Source organism: Malaclemys terrapin, chromosome 6 (genome assembly GCF_027887155.1).
Source record: "Malaclemys terrapin pileata isolate rMalTer1 chromosome 6, rMalTer1.hap1, whole genome shotgun sequence".
Lineage (NCBI taxonomy): Eukaryota > Metazoa > Chordata > Testudines > Emydidae > Malaclemys > Malaclemys terrapin.
The window spans coordinates 102,769,322-102,792,257 of NC_071510.1; the positions used below are offsets into that span (position 1 = coordinate 102,769,322).

The 22,936-nt window shown below is 40.7% G+C and overlaps 1 protein-coding gene across 2 annotated transcripts in view; it reads right to left on the reverse strand.

Annotated features, from left to right (window-relative positions):
• The window catches only part of PARP8 (poly(ADP-ribose) polymerase family member 8), a 171,592-nt gene that overhangs the window by 16,585 nt on the left and 132,071 nt on the right, over nucleotides 1–22,936 (reverse strand). For both annotated transcript variants that reach the window (XM_054032717.1, XM_054032719.1), the window contains exons 15-19: nucleotides 12,976–13,068; nucleotides 8,900–9,025; nucleotides 7,527–7,592; nucleotides 6,205–6,272; nucleotides 5,780–5,828 (exon numbers count right to left, since the gene is read on the reverse strand). In XM_054032717.1, coding sequence (XP_053888692.1) covers nucleotides 5,780–5,828; nucleotides 6,205–6,272; nucleotides 7,527–7,592; nucleotides 8,900–9,025; nucleotides 12,976–13,068 — 402 coding nt within the window. The remainder of the gene's footprint in view (nucleotides 1–5,779; nucleotides 5,829–6,204; nucleotides 6,273–7,526; nucleotides 7,593–8,899; nucleotides 9,026–12,975; nucleotides 13,069–22,936) is intronic.

Consider the following 22,936-nt stretch of genomic DNA (forward strand, 5'->3'; position numbering starts at 1 on the left):
GTCCAGCAGGGTGCCAAACCAGTGTTAGTGAGGATAATCTTTACCCTATCCTGTTTGATCTTCACAAGGACTCTGTGGATCAATGCCACTGGCGGGAAGGCGTATATCAGTGCCCCCAACCACGAGAGCAGGAAAGCGTCTAACAGGGAACCCCGTCTATCCCCCAGAGTGAACAGAACACATGGCATTTCCTGTTCTGATGGTACGCGAACAAGTCCACATAGGGAGTTCCCCACTTCCGAAAGATAATAATGACCACCTCCGGATGGAGCGACCACTCTTGGCGAGATGGTCCTGCTGAGGTGATCCAAGATGTTCCTGGTTCCAGGCATGTCCGCTGCTATCAGATGAATGGCATGCCGCATACAAAAATGCCAAAGGCGGAGAGCTTCTTGACAAAGGGCCTAAGACCTGGCACCGCCCTGCCTGTTGATGTAATACATCACAGCATTATTGTCCGTCAGGACCTGCATCACCTTGTCCTTCAGGTAGGGCAAGAAAGCCTGGCAGGCCAGGCAAACCGCTCTGAGCTCCCTGATGTTGATGTGGAGGGCCAGCTTGCCCAGATGGGCTCCCCAGCTCAGGTCCGAAGCATCAGAGACCAGGGTAAGCAACGGGGATAGGATCGTGAAGGGGACTCCCTCCAACACTGACCCGGGATCCAACCACCAATCCAGGGATGATCTGATGTGGTCCGGCACCCTGACTACCTGGTCTAGGTCATGCCTCTTGGGGATGTAGCCCGACACCAGCCATGCTTGCAGAGGCCGGAGATGGACTCGAGCACGGCTGACCACGTATGTACACGCGGCCATGTGGCCCAACAGCCACTGAGCCGTGGTGAGTGGGTGCTTCTTTACATGGGAGATCAGGTCCGACATGGCCTGAAAACGCGCTTCTGGTAGGTCGGCTTTGGCCTGCGTGGAGTCGAGAACTGCCCTGATGAACTCTATTCGCTGGACAGGCGATAAGGTGGATTTTTTCTCCTTTATCAATAGGCCCAGGTTGCGGCAGATGGAATGCACCAGATGGAGGCTCCTTTGCAGTTGCTCCTGAGACCTGCCATTGATGAGCCAGTTGGGAAGATCTGGACCCCTCGACATCTCAGGTAAGCAGCCACTGGCGCCATACACTTTATGAAGACCCTCGGGGACGATGACAGGCCAAGGGTAGCATTGTGAATCCGCCAACTATGAAATGGAGGAAATATCTGTGACCCTGGAATATGGAAATAAGTATCCTTCAAGCTGAGGGCAGCATACCAGTTCCCCAGATCCAGGGAGGGGATGATGGAGGCCAGGGAGACCATGCGAAACTTCAACTTTCTGAGAGACTTGTTGAAGCAACACAGGTTCAGAATGGGTCTGAGGCCCCACTTTTGTTTTCGGGATTAGGAAATAGCGGGAACAGAACCTTTTCCCCTTCATGTCCTGAGGGACCTCCTCCACCACCCCGAGCTGCAGGAGGTTCTCAACCTCTTGGACAAGGAGTTGCTTGTGAGCAGGGTTCCTGAAGAGGAATAGAGAACAGGGGTGGGTAGGAGGGAGGGACGGCCAAAAATTGCAGGGGATAGTCTTGAGACACTATTTCCAGCACTCAGCGGTCCGAGGTGACCCAAAACCAGGTCAAAAGGTAGGGATGAAGACAGTCGAGGAAAGAACAAGGTGGATTTGGGGAATTGACTGGGGTGCTGCTTTTGAGCTCAGCTTCAAAACAAGTGCTTCTGGCCCCCTGGATGCTTTGTTGGGCCGGGCTGAGTGGATGAGCAGGAGGAGGAAGGGCGGCAACCGACTAAAGCTTATGTCTCTATCCCTTCTCCTTGTAGGCCCTTGATGAATCTGCCAACGTCTTGGCGGAAGAGGCGGCCGGAACTACTTTTAAGCAGACTACGGCATATGCATGCCCAGAGAGCAAAGGGTGGCCTGAGTGTCCTTCAATCCATGCAGCCTTGCATCCGTCTACTCCGAAAAGAGACTGCTCCCATCAAATGGGAGGTCCTGGATAGAGTCTGCAGCTCTTGTGATAGGCTGGCAGTCTGAAGCCAGGAGCTGTGCCTCCTGACCATCGCCGATGTGACCACCCTGGCCACTGAGTGCGCTGCATCCCATATCATCTGGAGGGAGCACCTAGCCGCCATGGTGCCCTCCTCCACCAGGGTGCCAAATTCCAGATTTTGAGGGAGGGGCTCCTTGAACTTATGGAGGGAATCTCATGAGTTAAAACTGTACCTGCCCAAGAGGGCCTGTTGGTTCATCACCCAGAATTGCAGGCTGACTGCTGAATAAATTTTTCTCCCTAAAAGGTCCAACCTTTTGGCCACTTTATTTTTGGGAGTTGAACAGGTGTGCCCCTACTTGTTCTTTTCATTATCCACAGAGACAACCAGCAAGCACGGAGGTGGATGGGTATAAAAGTACTTGAACCCTTTGGTCGAGATGAACTACTTCTTTTTAGCCGTTTGGCAGTGGGAGGAATGGATAGAGGGTCTTGGCAATTTTTAGGACCCCGTCATGTACTGGTAGTGCGACATGTGCTGGGGTAGAGGCTGAGAGGACATTGAACAAGGTATCCGCCTGCTCGGCCATCTCCTCCACCTCTAGGCCCAAGTTCTCGGCCACCCATTGAAGCAGGGCGTGGGGTTCCTTAAAATCGTCTGGGGAACTGGCCCTCGAGGGTCCCGTGATCACCTCATCCGGGGAGGAGTACGATGACTGAACTGCTGGGGGATGCTCAGGGGCATCATCCCCTGTGGGGGAGGGGGATTTTGGGGTAGGCACTGTCTTCTCTACTCCGACCTCTGAGCGGGTCTGATGCATTGAGCCGGTGCTGCCAGCTGTTGCTGCTAGATGGTGGCAGATGAGTGGTGCGTGGGAGGCATCATCATGACCGGCACTTCCCACATGCTCCAGTAAGGCCACTGCACTGGCCACGCCACCAAGGCGTCAACATAGCCTCGGGTGCCCAATTACATTGGTGGAGTCTGGGCGAGGGGCTGAACTGCCCTTCTATGCTGGAGGAATCCCCTTCTGGAGGCCACGGTGGGACATCAATGCCTGAGTCTGCCTGTTGACCATCACCTCCGGAAACTGGTGCCTGAAATGAGAGGATTGGTGCCAGTCCCGTGGGACTGGAGATGTGATGGGGAGCACTCCCACGGGGCAGGCGACCAAAATCTGCGCCAAGAGGACGACCAGTGGGCAGATGAATGGTGCCGATAGTATGGAGACCGGTGCCTCCCTCTAGGTGATCTGCATTGAGACAGCGGGGACCACGATCGAGGTGCTTGTGACCAAGAGCAAGCCCCAGAGGATCTGGGCTGCAACTCCGTCTATTTGCGGCGTGGAGGTGGAGAGCGCTGTCTCATCTCGGGGGATCAGCGGCACTCCACTGCCCCCTAAGGGCTAGCTTGCCCTCGTGGGGAACTTGGGAAGGCATTGGTGCCATCAGGGGTTTGGGTCCTATACTGCTCCCGGGAGTCGGTGGTGGACATTTTAAGGGGCTAAGGGCTCCGGGGAGGCATGGACGTGTGGCTCTGGAGTGGCCAGGTGGCCTGAACTGCGTCCCTTCCCCATGGCCCTTCTTTCTTGGTGCTGGGGAGCCGTGCTTCCTTGCTTTCTTCTTGGGCACTGGTGATGGGGAGCAGTGCTGGGCGGACCCTGCTGCCAGGGGTGCACTGCGCACTAAGGCCAAAGTACTCAGCAAGTTTTGGCAGGATGGCTCGGAAGCCAGACGAAGGGCAGACTCCATGAGGATAGCCCGCAAACGAATATCCCACTCCCTCTGAGTCCTGGGTAGAAAGTTCTTACAAATATGGCACTTGTCCTTCACATGTGATGCCCCCAAGCACTTGAGGCAGCTGCTGTGGGGGTCACTTACAGGCATAGGCCTGTTACAGTCCGCTCAGGACTTAAACCTGGGAGCCTGGGGCATGCCCCACCTGGGGCAAAGTCCCCGCTTGGACTCTAACTTCTAACTAAACTTAACAACTACTTAACACTAACTACTATCAACAAACTATTTACAAGGCCCTAAGGCTTGAAGTCAGTAGAGACGAAACCGCTAGCCCTTCCTATGCAAGGAAAGGTGCTCCGACTAACCACCACAGGCAGTAGGAAGGAACTGAGAGGGCATTGGGCCTGTGGCGGGTGATATACTGATGCATTGGCGTGGCACTCAAGGCAGCGCCACTGCCGGCCCTACAAATACCACTAAGGCAAAAAGCTCCGACAACCGTGCATGTGGGTGCGTGCACACCTAGAATGAAATTGACATGAGCAAGCACTCAAAGAAGAAAGCAGCCTTGTGTAACACAAATGAAGAACTTTAACAGGAAAGTGCTAATTCTTGTGCATTTGAAGGCAAGTGGTCATTGTGTATGATGATCAGAGACCAAAGACTCTAAGGGTATGTCCACACTACAAATAAAACCCCACAGCTGGCCCATGCCAGCTGACTCAGGTGCTGTTTTATTGCAGTGTAGACTTCCGAGTTCAGGCTGCAGCCCGAGCACTGGGACCCTGCCACTTTGCAGGGTCTAGAGCCCAGGCTTCAGCCATGGGTATTTAATTGCAGTGCATTCCTCTCTCTTCCACCCTCAAAGAAAGAGCCCACATGGGTAGTGACCCTGCCAGCTTGTTTTCTGTGAGAAGGAAGTATGGACACAAGGAAAAATTCTTCATCTCTGGACTGTTTGGATTCTAACAGGGCACAATAAATGAATGACAAGACAGAGATCCCCAGAATAATTCTGGTAGCCCCAAGAGACTGTTGGAAAATGCAGATTACTGCATCTCTGCTACCATTTGGAATGATAAACTGTGACTCAACTGTACATCTATTTTTACCTGCTTAAACCTTTCAGTAACTCTCATTCTTTTTTCTTAGCTAATAAACCGTTAGTTAGTTTACTACAGAAGTGGCTACTAGTATTGTCTTTGGTGTGAGATCTAGGATGCAAATCAACCTGCGTGAGTGATTGGTCTCTTGGGACTGGGTGTAACTTAGAATATTTTGTGATTTTTGGTATAAGTGGCCATTTATCATATAGTTCAGCTTGTCTGGGTGGCAATATAGACTGGAGTGTCTAAGGAGATTGCCTGTGACTCCTATGATTGGCATGTCTAAAGGGATTGCCTGTACTTTGGGAGTTCACACTTAGTACTGGGTTGATGAAATTTATTTATAGACTGTACCAACACTTCCGGGTTTCTGCTCTGCTTTTGACAGTCTGCCCTGAAGTAGGCACTCATGGTCGTGATCCACTCCACAAAGCATTTCAGGTGGCCTTGAATTAAGACTCTGATTTGAAAGGCCACAGATTCAATGTATTATAAACAAAATCAGAGGCATAATACTGTACTTAGGAATGAACAACTCAATTCAAAGAATCCCTTCCAAGTGCCATAGCTACTGATTCATTTTTATAGTACATCTACTTGTGTGCATGCATGCAAAACTGTCTTTAACACACGCCTACAGCTGTAATCCACATCCTAAAGAGACAAAGTGTTCAAAAGGATCTATATTAGTGTGAAATATTGAAGTAATGAATGAGAACAGCAGGAAGAATACTAAAGAAATTAACCAGATATTACCAAGGATGTGTTGTTTCTTCACACAAATAAACAACACACTCACACACACATCACAAGTGAGATTTTTAAAAGCACTCAACGTTGACCTCACTGTAGTTAATGGTAATGCTCCCTCTGACTTAAATGGGAACAAAGTTCTGAAATCCCACCATATTAATATACAAAGAAAATAACTCCAAACTTACCCTGTTCACTGGTAGTTTCACAATATGTGACCTATTACTAGAAATAACCCTGAAATAAAGAAAAATAAATACATGCAGGTATCAATACAAAATTTTCTTCTAAGAAAGTATTGATTAATGGCCATTGACAGAGGCTAGCTGAAGGCCTATGAATCATATACATTCTACTTAAGTAGTGCATAGGCATGGTGCTGGTCAAGGGCTTGAGTCAAAGTCCACTAGAGTCAGTGGGAGTCTTTCCATTGGTTTCAGTGGGCTTTGGATCAGGTCCTAAAAGCTCCCAGAAAAAAAATTAAATGCCAATAATTGTAAATGCCAATACTAATTCTTAGGGCCAGCTAACACCAAATTAAAAATAATAAAATGATAACTCATTCAATATGGTACTGAAATAATTCTTATCTTAATGTAAGTCAGTTCTATACCACTGCAGAAGAGGATGCGCAAGCGGGTCCTGTTTATCCATCTGCTTCTTTATTTCCAAATATGGTGCCTAGAAAACAGTAATTATGCACTTTACTGCTGGATAAAATTTTGTATATATTACATTACACATAGTTTAATCTATAATAAATGAATACATTGGATTCATCATCACAGATTTACTGACATTTAGCCTTGAATAGCTATAACTGCCTTGACAACAACAAGAATTCCAGCAATTCTCTTCCCTTGGGTAGAATTTATAAGCTTACATGTAGCTTCAGAACAAGTATATTGGAGCTAACACTGCTGGTAACAGGAGAGGCCGTCTAGTAGTGTTTGGCTCCGACATTAGGAAACTGGACTGGAACTTCAGTGAAACAAAGCCTCTCTAAAGTACTCTGTGGTAATTCACTCATAACTATTTTAACTGCTTCATAGGTAAAATCAATATTGGACCAGATAATGTTCACACTGAAAACTCCCACTGACTATATTAGGATCATGAAGTAGCCCTTTAAATCTACTAAGCCCAGCAATAATTATACTTCATCCTAGTATTAAAATGGCAACTAGATAATATAATATGCAATATAGTAGCTTAATTCTTATACTAAAATTATAATAGTATTTCGTAAACACATTTTTCATTCCAGAATCTAAAAGTATTGTACAAACTTAGATTAACTGAGCTTTACAAACTTTGGTGAGGTTACATCTATTTAACAGCATGGTAATAGGGCGGTGCTGCACTACTAGTAATCAGTTAACATCAATGGGACCACTTGTGAAGTAAAGTACTACTCAACAGTAGTGTACAAAGGTATCAAAATCTGGCCCAAAGTGAGTATTCAGAAGCTGCATGATCTAAGTCACAGGAGCCCTGGCTCCTAATCCCTCTCAATTTTACTTAAATGAACAAAGTTCTAGTTATAATAGAAATAAAGCCATCACCATAGTATACTGTCACAAAATCAATGACCCTTGCTTTGAAAAATCAAAGACTTGGCTTAGCCTTGCTATTTCCTAAAATGCATGAAGCAGTAGTTGGCCATTATTCTGTTACGATGTTCCATTCCATGGATATTATCTCTTATTTAAGCTTCCAGTGACCAGAATTCTGTTTCATCAGTTTTATTTTGTCACCATCTATATACTGCAGGTTTGTTATTTTTAACACATATTTTTATATTGTTGCAACTCGGTAGCAAAAATAAAAATACAATGCAAGGCACCACCCTACTCCCCCAAAAAAGCAACAAATAAAATCAGGTACATCCTTCGATAAATTACAGTTAAGATACTAAAAGACTCTTATACTTACCTGTGTCATTTCTCTAATAGAAGTAATACTATCCAATGCTTTCATGACTCGATCATAATTCTTCTTCTGATGTAATGTAAAATAAATGAATACATTAATTTTTTGGGGGGGGGAGCTCTTTTATATATAAACATACTCATTCAATGCTCTGAGTTCATATACTTTTGGTATAAAACAACAATTAAGACCAATGACTGACAAACCAAGCCCTCTCATATCTCTACATCCAATATTCTTCTTCCATCCCACATATCAACTCATCCACAACCCAGGAAAAGTCTGGAAGACCAACTGACGCCAGTTACTTTTGTTTAAATTCATTAGAATGCACTGCAAATAAGGAAATCCACTTTGTAAATTAGATCAATTTATCAACAAATGTTAATAACTATTTATGAGTCTGATAGTTATTTAAATATCAGGTCCAGTAGTGCATCTTGCTGTTCAACAGAACATGGGAGCAGATTGAGTGGAGTGAAGGGCCAACAATTAATCAGTTAAAAACCCCAGGAAATTCTAGTGTGCCACTGTTTGGCCTTTGTTAAAAAAAGGTTAAATTTACCCTTATGCAGAGTGTCCATAGTTCCCACGTAAGCTGTTAAAATAGGGCCTCTGTGGGATTTAAATGCTGTGTTGGTTGCATTGGTCTTCTGCAAGCCCTCGGATTGCAAGGAGTGAATTTCATTCAAAATGAATAGAAAGGTCTACCATTGTGTTGTAGGCAATATTCTTTACTTTGTTAGGTTTCAGAGTGGTAGCCGTGTTACTCTGTATCAGCAAAAACAATGAGGAATCCTTGTGGCACATTAGAGACTAACAAATTTATTTGGGCACCCAAGAAAGCTTATGCCCAAATACATTTGTTAGTCTCTAGGGTGCCACAAGGACTCCTTGTTGTTTTTACTTTGTTAGTTATTGCTTGGGAACTCTCTGAAGATGAAAAGTACTACACACGTTTCAAGTATAATCATTATTTTAAAAATTAATATTTTAAGAATATAATCATTTTACAAATAAGAACTTTAGAAACGTAAAATAAAAATAAGCGGATTTAGAGCCACATGGTTAAATTTTCCCAAAGGCCAACTTCACTTTGATGTGTGTAATATGCTCCCAGATGAACAAATTTTGCATCCACAATTTGCACCCACAAACAGAGAGACTGAACGTTTACCTCTAGACAGCTTCAAAACGACATTTTATATTGTCTAAAATATTTCATAGGCTTCATGGCTACACTGTTGTACACGTACTGTATTTTAAATCCAAATCTGTCAGTGTGAAGACACATTATCTTGTGGAATTGGACCTGGCTTTGAAATCTAAAACATGCCTAAAAGCAAACATTACCTGTTGAAGAGACAACTACTTACCCTTGGATTAAAGGCCAGCACCTGAGGATCATTAGGATCAACTACAGAAGGATATGGCTCAAAAATGACAACTTTCCGGGGTGATTCTAATGCCGATCTACACATGGATACTAATAAATCTACCACCTAAAAATAAAGAAAATCATACATAAAGAAATGGCTCTTTCACAGAAAAGTATTTATTTTGAGATTCAATAATCTATTCGTCTCTCCAGAATTATCTTCTGTCTTCCTGCATCATAGAATTTGCTTCTTTGATGTTGTGTCTTTAATTATTATACCCATGATGACCGCTGATTGAATTCCAATGCTTGAATATTTGTTGAAAACCATAAGTCACAGGAGTGGTAATTCTGCATTTTGTAATAACAGCCGCCTGTAAGTGATTTCATATTCATATTTTAGTCTGCATCTTTTGAAATTTGACTTAACCCAGTTTTGAAAATCTTTGTGGAACACAATGCCTCAGATTCACTAGTTTTATTCACTGAATGGCTTGTACAATATGGCTGTGGATATACAGTAGCATCTGATTTTACAAGGTATATAGTTGCATGGTAGTGTAGCTGAAGTCACAATTGTGCCCTAAACTTGAAATAATAGACTGCATTTTGTTCAGGTATAAAATATTTTTCTACATGTTAGATGAGCTATCTGAATCATAGTCTCCAGATCCCTAAAGGGTTAAATGATACTTCTCATCTCAAAAATATGCATTTTACTATATGTTTGAGGATCTTCCATAAGGTACAACTTGGTCTACAGTGGTTTTGAGGCATTTTGTGAGTGAGTGGAGTCCAAGGACTAAATAAATATTGTTATGTTGCAGCAATTTTGCTTGAGAAGAAACTTAGGTTTAGTAGTTGACAAATGTCTGTAATACTGTGGAGGAATAAGCGTTATGTCAAGAAAATTGATAAACCATTTCATCTACTGACGGAAACCCATCTGTTGTATACAGTGCATTCATATTATATACAAGCAGGAAAGAACCTTTTAATTAAAAACTGTGTGTTTCTAAAGTATAGAGTAAACAAAACTCTGTAATTAAAGCACTAATGGCTTTAATTACAGTCCCTTTAATAAGCTTTTGATCAGGCCCTAAGGTACAAATCCTATAAAAATCTCCCAAAATGGGACCAAGGTTTGGCCCTAAATATACTGTAATGCAGAGTACATTGATTTACCATGGAGCAAACCCTAATTCCTCTTGTACATGTGTGGAATCCCCAGATGCAGCAAAACTAGGAGGGAGGACGAAAGCTCTACAGGGGGTATGCATACCTGGGCACAATGTAGCAGATAACAGCTAACAATCTTGCTCAAGGATGAAGCAAGAATGGGATGGGGGAGGGGCACAAAGACAGGGTTGGTGGATCTGCACTACATAGATCCACAGGTCATTGCTCCCCTGGAGAATAGAGTTGTAAAAACCATAGCAAGTATTGCCTTTTAGATTTGCAATAGTGGAACAGTTCATGGCTCAGGCTGAGAGTTTCTTCTTCCTTGCCACTGCAGAGATTACAGCATAGCTTGGAATGTTTGCGCTGTGCACTGATCTCCTGGAATTTGCCCCAGGTTACTGCATGTACATGTGTTTGTGCATGTAACATACACTCAGTTTTAAATAAAAGTTGCATCAGAAATTTCATAATTTGAAAGTAAGTTTGAGGATGAGATGAGTTTTGTTTAAGAAGCACTTGTAATTCCTCTGATCATTCCAGATGGACTGTATCTTGATTCATCATTCAAGCTGTTCTAAAAGTTATCAGATCCGATCACTCAAGGGAAATAAAAGTGAGTTCCGTTTAGAGAAGCAGAATGAAAGTGAGAATCATCAGGAAAGATAGAAGGAATTGTGCGGTAGTGAGTCACACTGTTTTCCCTTCTCCTCCTCTGCTATCTTGGCATGAATGAACAATCTTCTTCTGATAAAAACTATTCTGGCAATTGAAATAACTGGAGACCGCATATATCCTGAACAAGAAGGCTACTTAAGTAATTCCCTCCCCCAGGTTTTTAATGAAAAGTTTAAAATCCACAGTAAATATTAAGATACTCTATTTTCTTCTCAGTTTACAAAACCTACAGACATGGAGAACTTTTCAAAATTAGGTATCTGTGCTGATTCTCAAAGGAGTCTAAGGATATGTCTACACTTTGAGCTGGCAGTGTGCTTCCCAGTGTGAGGAGACATACTTGTGCTAGCTCTCACTGATTAAAAATTGAGTGCAACTATGGTAGCGTAAGTACGTACCTAGAGTGTCTGATGAGCATGAAGTCTGGATAACTAGCTCCTCCAATGCTGCCACAGCTACATTCTATTTTTAGTAAGCTAGTGTGAACGTGTCTCCTCAATCCCCAGCTCAATGTGTAGACATATCCTAAGAGAGTTAGGTGACGATCTCCTAGTGAAATTCTAATCTTTCTCCCTGGCACCAATCCTCAGAAATCCTGCTTTACTCTTTTTGCATAAGCCTGGATTTTAGAGGATATGAAAATACTTGATTTGTTATTTTATTTCAGGATATCTGCCCTGAACCCACTTGCAATTAAGTCAATGGCAAAACTCCCATTGGGAGTAGAATCAGACCCTAAATCTTTAAATGCAGTGGCCCAAATCCTCCAGTGTAGTGCTGCTGCTTTATGCCACACAGCTGGTGAATTTTGGTTCTGAAGTTGGCCTAGTTACCCAAGAATGGATCACCCCAGTGTAGCAACATCCTTTAGTTGTGCAGAGACAAGAGTCATGACTCCTATACCACTTCCCACCCTGTTATTGGCATATTGGCACATGCCTTGAACTTACTAACCACCCACTGATTCTCTCTGGGACCACTGGCAGCTGGTATAATTCAGAGCAGCTTGAAGTCTGCTCTAAATTAAACAGGAAACCAGGCTAGTACAAAGCATGCTCAGGACTGGGGGAGCTGCCATTACACTCTTTCCCCCAAGAGATGTGCTGTGTGCTCTTTGGCCATAGCCAAGGATTGTTTCTGATGACTGATTGGTACAGCACCTGCTTTTAAAAAAGGAGCCGGGGGAGTCTTGGGAATTACAACCTAGTGAGGGTCACCTTAGGGAATTAATTGAAAGGGTAACAGAAAGAAGAGGACAAGAATTTCAAAATTGGATACCTAAATCAAAGTGAAATGGCCTTATTTTCAAAAGTGCTGAACGCTCAGAAGCTCCAATTAAAGTTAATTGAAACCGGTGGGTCCTCACATTTTTGAAAATCAGGCCGCTACACAACTGTTTTTGGAAATCATGGAAAGAATATAGCAACCAGTGTGTAATACTTCACTCAGCCCCCAGGGGATTTGTAATGGATATTGCCCTAACTTATTAAAGTTCTTAAACAATTTTAATAGAATATGATAAAAAGGCAACTTGGAAGATACAATTTAATTGGATTTTCTAAAGAAAAATATTGAAGAAAACAAATAACTACAGGGTAAGTAGCAATATCCTGCCAGTATTTACAAACAAATTTAGAGTAAAAAACCAAAGGTATGTTAAAAGGGCTGCTCCTCTGAATGGAGAGAAGAAACCAAAGTAGTAACAATGGATCAGGACTGTGTCCACTGTTATTTAATAATCAAAACAACAGATGTACAATGTACACCTGTATCCCAATACCATGAAAAGAAGAGGGTTTAATATTTGCCTGAGAGTAACAATTGCTCTTTAAGATAAAATAGGAATTATCTCCAACAAGATAAATGGACAGCCCAGACCTAACCAGGTGACCAAATTCAACTCAGCAGAAGAAAGAATTCAATTTTCAAAAGCACTTAGCATTGGCCTAACTCTGCCACCATTAAAATCAATGGTAAACATCCCATAGGCTTCAACAGGAGCAGAATTTGGGAACTACCTAATGAGCACCTTTAGAATATCCCGCCTATACACTAAAGTATGTAATCACATCTCTACTAGTCTCTGCACACTGTGAAGGAGTTTATAAGAGTTAGCAAAGAGCAGAGATATGAAGAAAGTTAGTAAAAATGGATTAATAGAAATTATTGGATGTGCTATACAAAATTCAACACATGATTAACATTATATAGCTGTACCTGAGCCCCAGTGGCAATTTCATCTGCAGCTTCATTCATTACTCCTAGAGTTTGGAAAGCAAAAACACACAGCTCCCGTTCACATACTGTGGGCTAAGGAGAAAACAACAACAACAAAATGTTAATTGTATTTTTATTCCAATTTGTAAGTATTAATTTTTCCATGTACCACCTAAAATATAAATATAAACCATGCATATTAATTCCCATTTAATGCTATTCTTTTTCCTGGACAAAAAACTATATTAAAATAAAATGTTGAGAGTACATATCAGTAATTTAGGGCAAATTGCATTACAGGGATGTTGTAATTATCTCAAAACTAGTGTTATAAACTCTGGATATTCACAGTTCTGGTTAAATTTAAAAGAAATCCAAACATATTATAGTATGAAAATTCACAGTGAGAGCACCCAAATAACCTTAACTCTGCTCTATCAGACTCTTAAAAACTTCCCATATAATTAAAACCCACTGAAATCTTCTGCACAGGCTACATTGAATACTTTTTCCCTGCATGATTAATAGTAATTCTTCACTTTTACTCTTCGGAACTGAAAATTTCTCTGTCAATGTCTGTTATACTGTTAGTGAGATCATTTGGGACAAATGAAAAGGTCTGACAGTGGGTGCAAATTTCTTAAACACACCTACTTTAACTTTAATTTCTAAACTAAAGATTTACTTGTAAATCCTCAGAAAATTCATTCTGTATTCATAGCGTAACTGCTGTGAATTTGAAGAAGATAATGCTGCATTTTCTCCCGCTTTAAGTGCAAAATTCAATTCATCCTTAACTATGGAGCTGTGACTGACACCTCCATCTTTTATGAAACCATTCATTCATAATGGTTCAGTTACAGTTATTTAACAAAACAGAAACAAATTTAACATATCAAAGCTGAGCAAGAATTATAGGTCTTGTCCATATGGCGATTCAATGCATGGCAAGCTGGGGTATGAATCTACAACGCTCTAGCCTGTTGCTCACTTAGTGGCCATGTGGATTCTGCTGCCACATAGTAAAAGTTCTGTAGTGTGCTTTGATCTGCTGCTGTTTCAACTATGGAACTTTTAGTACACGGACGCAGGGTCCACATGGAGACTTAATGAGCAGCAGGCAAGAGCGCTGTAGATTTACACCCCAGCTTACAAAATAAACCCTGTATGCAGATTCACATAAAGCAAAAAGGATAGAAACAAAAAAATCATAATTAAGTTTTAATTAAAGAGAATAGGCTCTCTAGGTTTTCCAATAGTTCACATTTTATTAGCAAACCCTTGCTCATCACTGAAAGATTATTACTAGATTCACATATTTAAGGCCAAAGTTGTCTATAATCTAAATAGTCAAGAATTAGTGAACAGTCAATTGAGGCAAATAAGCACATGAAAATAGGTTAGATCCCTTGTTGGAATTTTTGAAATAAACAAGAAATTTCTACTTCAACATAGAAATGGTCTAACATGTACTTTTCAGTTACTGCTTGGTGAGTACACTATATTAAACAATTACTTATGAAACTTAAAATTATGTCAAACGGGAAGCTATTATGCCAGGTACCACTGAAAATCGACCACCGAAACACTATGAGTCTTTCGCTGCCATGATAATAAAGGAAGAATATCTCTAAGTTCAGACACTCATGCCAATGTCTATAGAGAGCACTCAGCAGAAATTAAAAATGTACCAAATGCTGTATCAAACATAAAATTTAGCTGGATTTTGTTTCAAGAAATTACTTCACCAGTAATATGCTATAGCTCTGCTCACTTGTTTCATAGCCCTTAAAATATGCACTGGTTTGGTTTCAAAGATTTTTGATTTAAATAACCACTTGAAATCAGTCTGAAACATTCTCACCGCAGTTGCTTTAGAAGAGCTATCATCTTTCAGGTCTAATAGCATGTCATATATTTGATTTATTTTATCTGCTATGTTACATTGCATTAGGTAGCAGGCTAAGCCTAACATGATCCAATTCACTGTGCCACTGCACACTAGACAAAAGGTATTTATTATTGCCACTGTTCCTATCCTCACACATTTCGAAAGGTGACTTCGCTATTCACATTAGTGGGGAAAGCATAAAAGAATTCCTATCCTGACTGTTATGAATAACCAAAATTGTTCTCTGATTCAATTTCACTACACAGTAAGGCAATGACAAAGTTCAGCTATGCTTGCCATAAAGCAAAAGAATTCATAAATAGTGTTTTGAATTCGCTTTGTAATCTGCTGACCTTTAGCAGTGTAATAAGTTATCATGAAAGTTAAAAGTGACACACAAAGGGGAAAAAATTGGGTGTGTGTCCTTTTTTTCTTCATTTTTCAAAGACTCTGTGATGACTAGGGAGCCTGTGTAAATGATGACATCATGAGAAGCAGGAGAGTAAAAATTGAGCTGTTAAGAGGTGATGGGATTTTAAGTCAGGCTGTATAAAATTCTTTGTATTTTATTTGTTTTTGCTAACTCCTATTTAACTTCAATGCCTAATGAACATTTTTGAATGAAATAAGTCTATGTTAAAGATTCCATACCTTTCAATTAAGGTTTTAAAGTTTTAAGAGCTCACAATAAACATATTTTTTACCTCCCTCTGGGCTTCCAACAAAGCAAATAAGACCAGACTTTACATTCCTGACATTCTTAAATTAAAAGATGAGCAGGAAACACCCCTCCCCCAAAAGCAAACAAACAAAAATCTGCCAATCTTCTTTATAAATCATAAAGAACTAAAACGCAGCACAAGTCCCATTTTTCTTCAGATCCTTTACAGATCAACTTTTAACTAAGCAATGGTCCTGGGAGAAGTGATTGTTTTAAGATCAATTCTTTTATTTCTTGTTACATAAAAATGATATTTTTTTGACACTTATCAATAGGCCAGTCTATATATTCCTTCCTCCCATGATGTTATGCAATGAAAAACTAATAAAAGTTAGACTAGTAATAAATGAGGAAGCAATGATAAAGGCTTAGTGTTATAAATTCTTTGATAAGGCATTTATGTGGAACATATAAGAGTGAGTTCTCTGTACTTATCTGTGCTGACTCTTCCTCTCCAACTTCAATGTATATGTTGAAGAGTATAACAACATGCAGTCAGAAAACTGAGACTGAGTGGCACTGCAGCCTCTAGAAGGTAAATGTCTTGGCTGGTCATATCAAGACACCAGACAGAGTATAAAAGGAAGGGGAGTCAGGATTTGTGAATGACTAAAGCCAGGAAGGCCTTCGGGGAAATTACTGCCCAGTGTTTTTTTCAGTTGATTTTCTTTCTGGTTTTGTGACTGGTGGATAATAAGCCCTGAGGAAAGAGCCTTAAAAGCCCTGAAACTTAGAGCTTTATTTCCATTCCCACCCACTAGTTTACACTGAGCTAGAAACATACTTAAAATAAAAAATGAAAGATGGTATTATTGAGTAGTAAGCTGATTCCAGGAACCGGGCCTTTAAGAAAATTGCAAGACTTGCGAGAAAATCATGAGACTATTTGGCAATATTGTGAGCTGTTTACAAAAATTCAACAATGGTAAGGCGGCTGATGTGTGCTGTGACCACTGCTTTTTATGCTGACCAGTCTCCTTGAACTCCCATTGTCTGTTTGTTGTATACACCTGTTGTCTCTTGTCTTATATTTGGATTATGTCTCCGGGCAGGAGCTTTCTTTTCATTCAGTTTTTGTACAGTGCTTGGCACAATATGGTCCTGGTCCATGACTGGAGTTTTTAGGTCCTACCACAATGCAAATAAATAAGTAAATACATACATAAAAATAAATAATTAACTTTAAATTGGCACAACCCCATTTTGTGGATACTTTTATTTTGGTTTACGAACATGATTTAGCATTACATCCATTTGGTTTACGAATATTGATTTAGCTTACATCCATTTCTAAACAGATTTAGTTAAATCAGTACAACTTTCTTGTCTAGACCAGTGGTTCTCAAACATATTTGATCGTTTACTTTTCCACTGCTGCTAGCGGTGGCTCTCTGGCCACTCAGCTCTGAATGTGCACAGTAAGTTTTTTTCCCCTAAAACTTTTCACACCCCCACCCCTGCCTGCCCTCCCAAGCAGGGCGCAACGCCCAGTTTGAGAACCTCTGGCCTAGACAAGATGATGTGGAGATATGGTCTCTTGGACAGTCAGGACGTAAGCCATACAGGGTTTTACATCACCTTGAATTGCATCCAGAAATGAACTGTTAGGAATCCTCTGGTTGCTAACAGGCTGAGATTGCAAGCCCCAAGGAACAGAAGGCAAAAATTGTATCATTTTTTAGACCTGTAGGGTTATCTTGAGTTTTCTTTTCAGCTATCCCCTCTCTCCATGCTCAAAAGCACCTTTGAGAGTGTCACAGCTGCTATGAACAAGAAAGAATAATCAGAGTTTTCTATCTGCTATAAAGCAAGTGGCATTGCCTCAAATGGTGGCCGGGAATAGCAGGTATGTCTTCCAACTACAAAAGCATGTGCCTATATTCCTATATGTGGGCTCATGTTGTCTAATATAATTTCCAGACAACCTTTAAATTAACTACAACAGAAAAACAACAAACAAAATACTCAGAGCTCATGTTGACCTGGTTTATCTTGTCATTTTCTAAAGCTTTCTGAAGTTGTGCTCAGAAGAGCAATGTGTCATCCTCTGAAGTACTCTGAGGGATGCCACACACACACTAATGAGGCTGGAACATGACTGGCACACCTAACTACTATTGATCTAAAAATAAATACTCAAGAAAGGCTCACTTACAGCAGATGTCATAAATGGCAAAGGTGAAACCATTAAAAATCTTCTCACTTGTCCTAATGAAGGAGCTGGTAGTGAAGATAAGATTTATCTTCAAATATATGTGCTGTGTTCAGCTTCTTACAAGGAAGGTATTGGGCTGTCCTTAGGAGAAAACTATCTCTGTTTTACCTTGATTAGATTGGATAAGTGCGGATATGATGGCAACACTCACAGTATGTTGGAACCGAAGGGAAGAAAATGCATCTAGTTTGTGGAATCTGTTGCAAGTGAGCCTTGGGCTTTGTATGTTTATTTCATGTCTGATTTGGTGTGTGTGTTATATCGTAGTCTCATTACTGAGTGATGGCAACATAAGAATAGTTGCTAATCCTCCAGTTTGTGAGCACATACCACCTAAACGGCAATTATATTCTAAATAAATGATATACTACAATAGAGCTGAAACATCCAGAGCCTACCAGGGCCTTTCTTTTGTCTCTCTTATACCACACAACTATGCAGATTAGTCTCCAAGCTGTAATTTAAGGGCTAAAATTTCAAATGTCTATAGTGAGCCCACATGCACCCCAGCTATGTCCACAAATCCCACAACTCAATGTACAAATAATTATTTGTGAATGGAAGTTGGGAGGCAGGTGCTAATGCGAGATTTGTGTACTTTTGGCCAGTGTAATTTAAATGGCCAGGGAGAAATTCGGTTCTAAAGGAGCAATTCTCATTAACTGCAACAGGAGTAGGAGGAAGCTGTATTGTGGGTAACAGCTCTAGACTATGACTTTTGTCCTCCCTGCCTCATAACACAAGGACAAGGGGACATTCAATTAAATTAAAAGGGGGAGAAATTAAAAACTGATAAAAGAAATTACAATGTGCAATTAGACTGTGTAACTCACTGCCACATGAGGTCCCCGAGATAAAGCAATTAACAAGATTCAAAAAAAGGATTTTATATTTATATGGATATCAAGACTATCCAGAGCTAACATAATTTCTTGTAACATATTTTGTGGAGGGATATTACTTGAATTAGGTGGACCTGGAGTCTGATCTGGTCTGGCAATTCCTATGTTCCTGTGACTCCGGATATTTGTACTTAACTCCTGGCTCTGCCACAGGCTTCCCCTGAACTTGGGCAAGTCACTTCAATTTTTTTTCTGTGCCTCTGTAAAATGACAAAGTTTTCAGATATTACAGAAATGGGAGCTATATAAATTATATAGATAAACAGGGTTGCACTTGTTAACTGATAGCAGAATTTGGCCCTTTGAGTGTTCAATTCCAACTTATTGGGTGACCATCCAGTTTCAACAAAAATATTATACTGAAACAGAGAGTATTGGGTTGTACACGATTTCTACTGCAGGAGGCTCAGGACCAATATAGAATATTTTACCATATGTCACAATTTTGAATTCCGGTTTTCTTGTTGCAGATGGAAGACAATATATACAGAAAATATAGTGACCACTATGATAATAAACACTCTTCCTTAAATATAGATACCAAGTGCTTTACAATAACACCTTGAACCAAGGAAGAAAAATACTGCCATATTTCTACTAAAAGACAACTTGCCTATAAATTCACTCAAGCAAGAGGTTCCAAATCATAGAGATCTATATTAATTGATTACCATATTTCTGGAATAAAAGAAATATGGGTATGACTTCATTGAAAAACACTACATCATAGAGCAGATGTTCTTTCTGCCACCCACTCGAATGTTATCACCATCTTGTTAAACTATTAATGGTACTGATAGGTAGAGATGAGGAAAATCTGTTTTTTTCTATCTTGTGCTTCATACCATTCTCCAAATGTTTGACATGGACACTTGGGATGCCAGTGGTTGCCAATAATGTGACATAAAGGAGAAAACCAAGGGAAAAAAGTGGTTAGAGCTCTGAAAAGCAATCCATGCATCCCTTAGTATCTCCATGTCTTTATAATGGAGCAGCCACCAGGAGTGTGGAATGTTACTTTCCAAAATGCCTTGGCATGCAGGAGGCTATGAAGGCTGGAATAATGTGGTGACACTGCAGCAGCCTTTCCCATTTACTTTACATGCAGCCAATGAGAAAGACTGCTCTAATGAGGGAGGAAGAGCCGCCAATTGAGAACCTGAAATATGGGTCTCCATCTCTGGAACAAAGGCAACAAAAGAGGGACTGTAAGGAGCCACCCCAAAAAATAAACAACATCCCATTCCCTGATGATCACATACTTTCCTTAGTACCCAATCTTTAGTGACAATGCCCATTCCCCCACCAGCTTTAAAAACCCCATTTCTTCTCAAGGAAGGTGAAATGTTTGGGACACTTTTCCACTAACAGAGTCAGTGGTGTGTACACGCTATTGTGATGGGATGTATTAGAAATGCCAAAGACAGACAGGCAGGCACTTTGGACATCTCGGTTTAACAATATACTTTCTGGCAAATTTGCGACTGAAACAAAAAAAATAGCTCCTCTTACTAAAAACACAATGGCAAAATTACACACAAGGAGACCTAAAATGTCATCTACTGTGTAACTTGCACGGAACTGCACAGAGCTCCTGTGTAAAAAGACAGTAGGACACATGGAACTGAAAGGCTTCAGAAGTGTAAGTAATGTGTGTGTGTGTGCGCACCTATAATGATAATACTTTGCACTTCTATAGAACCTTTCCATTCCAGGACCCGCAAAAGAAGGCAGGTATTTGAAAAGGTAAATTGTAAGTGTGGGCCTCAGTGTTATAACGTTTGGTTGCCATAGGTGCAAGTAAAAAAGATCAAAGAGAAACCAGCAGAAAGGTATTGACACAAACATAGTGTGGAGGGTCGTCATCCTCCTCCACTTCTTTCTCTCTAACTCCCTTATGTTGCTTAGATATGATTCCTGAAAAGGATGTCCTCAGAGATCAGGGAGTGCTAAAGAAGCTAATGAAAAAATAACAGTGATAGCTAACATCACCAGTACTAGCAGCAGCTAAAATTGGTTTGCTGCTGCAGCTAGGCATATGAGTGACTTTTCTGTTTACTTAATATGAGGACGGGAAGACTGCATGGGCAAATTCAATGTCTCAATATTAGCGTACAGCATTGCCATGAAGAAAAGTCTATAATGTCAGGAAGGCCCTTTATTCACTACTATGAAATGGTACTTCAACTGTGACCAGGTATTCTCTATTTAATTTGACTTCAACTTTCCATGTGATCAGAGCACATTCAGCACAGCTGGAAGCACTGTTACCTACAGGAAGGCAGATAGAGAACAAGCAGAAATAAATAATCCAATAATCTCTCTTCCTGAAACTGTGGGTAATGTTTCCCAAAAATCTCACAGTATTCACGTAAATTTTCAAAAAGCATCACTGAATGCATGTTAGAGACCATGACATGGGCAGGGTATAAGAACCTACATCGATTAAATACATTACAGTGGGTTGGAAAATGGACTTATTCTGTTACCCTCTCCCCCAAATTCAGGTCATATGTTCTGCCTTTTTTCTCTTCTTTGTCCTACGGTATAGTTGTAGTCTGGGCAGAAGAAATTATACTTGTTTCAACTTCAAGTCTTTTCAAACAAACAGATAATATAGATTCAATCTGTGATCTCAAACTGCGCAGGGCTGGCTCCAAGGCAAACCCGTTATGCTGTACTGATGTTGGGGGATTGTCCTTCAGAGGCAACAGGGAACCAATTCCACACCATGGCACCAAGGGGCAAGGGTACTGCTGGAGGTGGCTTTTTTCAGAGAAGAAGAGGTAAAAAACAAGGTATTGAGCACTTGTGGTCATGAAAGATCCTGCAGCCCTCTGGCAAGAAATTGGGCTTTAATTCCAGTATACTGGTCAAACTCCAACTTGGCTAAATACATTCTGCATACGTATACTTTCCCCTGTAGTTCAGTTATTTTCCATTCCACTCCTAAAACCTGTTGTGTAGTACTTCCAACACACTGGCTACTGCATTACACACCAGGGTGGCTGAATTTCAGTGGTAGTTGAGTAATACATATATACACATGGGGGTGAAGTCTTGGCCCCACTGAGAATGGGAGTTCTACCATTGACTTTAACGGGGCCAGGATTTCACCCACAATGAAATCACATTTGAATCTTTCAGGATGAAAAGCGTTCTGAAAAAGTAAGGTTATTATTATTGATATATCAGCATTATCATCTTGGAATTATTTGTGGTGCTATCAATAACAGGGTCTTCAAATACTGCATTTCAGAGTATTTGATTGTTTACATCCTGCTGCTGAAAAGTTAAGAGCAGAGGCATCTGTTCAAGGATGCTGCTTTTCAAAGGAAATAATCTCATATTTAGTTTTGCAGAGCTTTTCTGTGTTTCTCTACTGATTCCTCTGCCCTGTTTTTAGAGAGAACTTAGTCTGAGATTTCAACACAAGATGGCACTCTAGAGGAGATTTCTCAATTCAAAGGAAAATTATTTATATGGTTTTGTTTCTCATCTGACTGAATACATTCTGGGAGGTTCTTGCTCATTTTAACTGTCCCATGTTTCTTTAAGATCTATTCAAATGATGCTAGTTTGTTCCAATGTCCTTGGCTATTGACAGATAAAAAGCACAGAGACAATTTGATAGATGGTACATGCATACTACAAACAGTGTTATGTAAAGGCTGAGTGTGGCATATTTTTATTATACATATTTTAATCAGATGCTTAAATTTAATAAACACTTTTGTTAATGATTCATCAGCTCATTATATTTAAATGTATGCAATAAAAGTACTATTATCATATGCTGAATTCCTAAACCAGTCTCTTTCTTTAATACCATATCAGCTCAGCTGTTGCATTATTAAAATATTTACTCGTTCCCTAGAATATAAATACTAGCTCTAAAGTAATGGCAAGATTTTCAAACTGTATTAAAGAGGTACTATTGCCTTTTTATTATAGCACCAGAATGCAACACAATTTCTTTATTATATTTCTATTTTCAGTTTCTAAAATACACCTGTACTAAGCTGTTGGGAAGAAATTACCCCTCTTGCTTTGTGGCTGAGGGAGATGAAAATGTTGCAGACCTGGAGTGGATGGGAGGCCCAGAAGACAGAAGAGTTGCTTCTACAGCATCATTCTGCCTTCTCCTGATCTGATAAAAACTTCGCTCTCAGTGATCGATGAGGCTCAGACATTGTAGAGTGGAGAAGAGGCAAAAATGGTCCCCGGCTCCA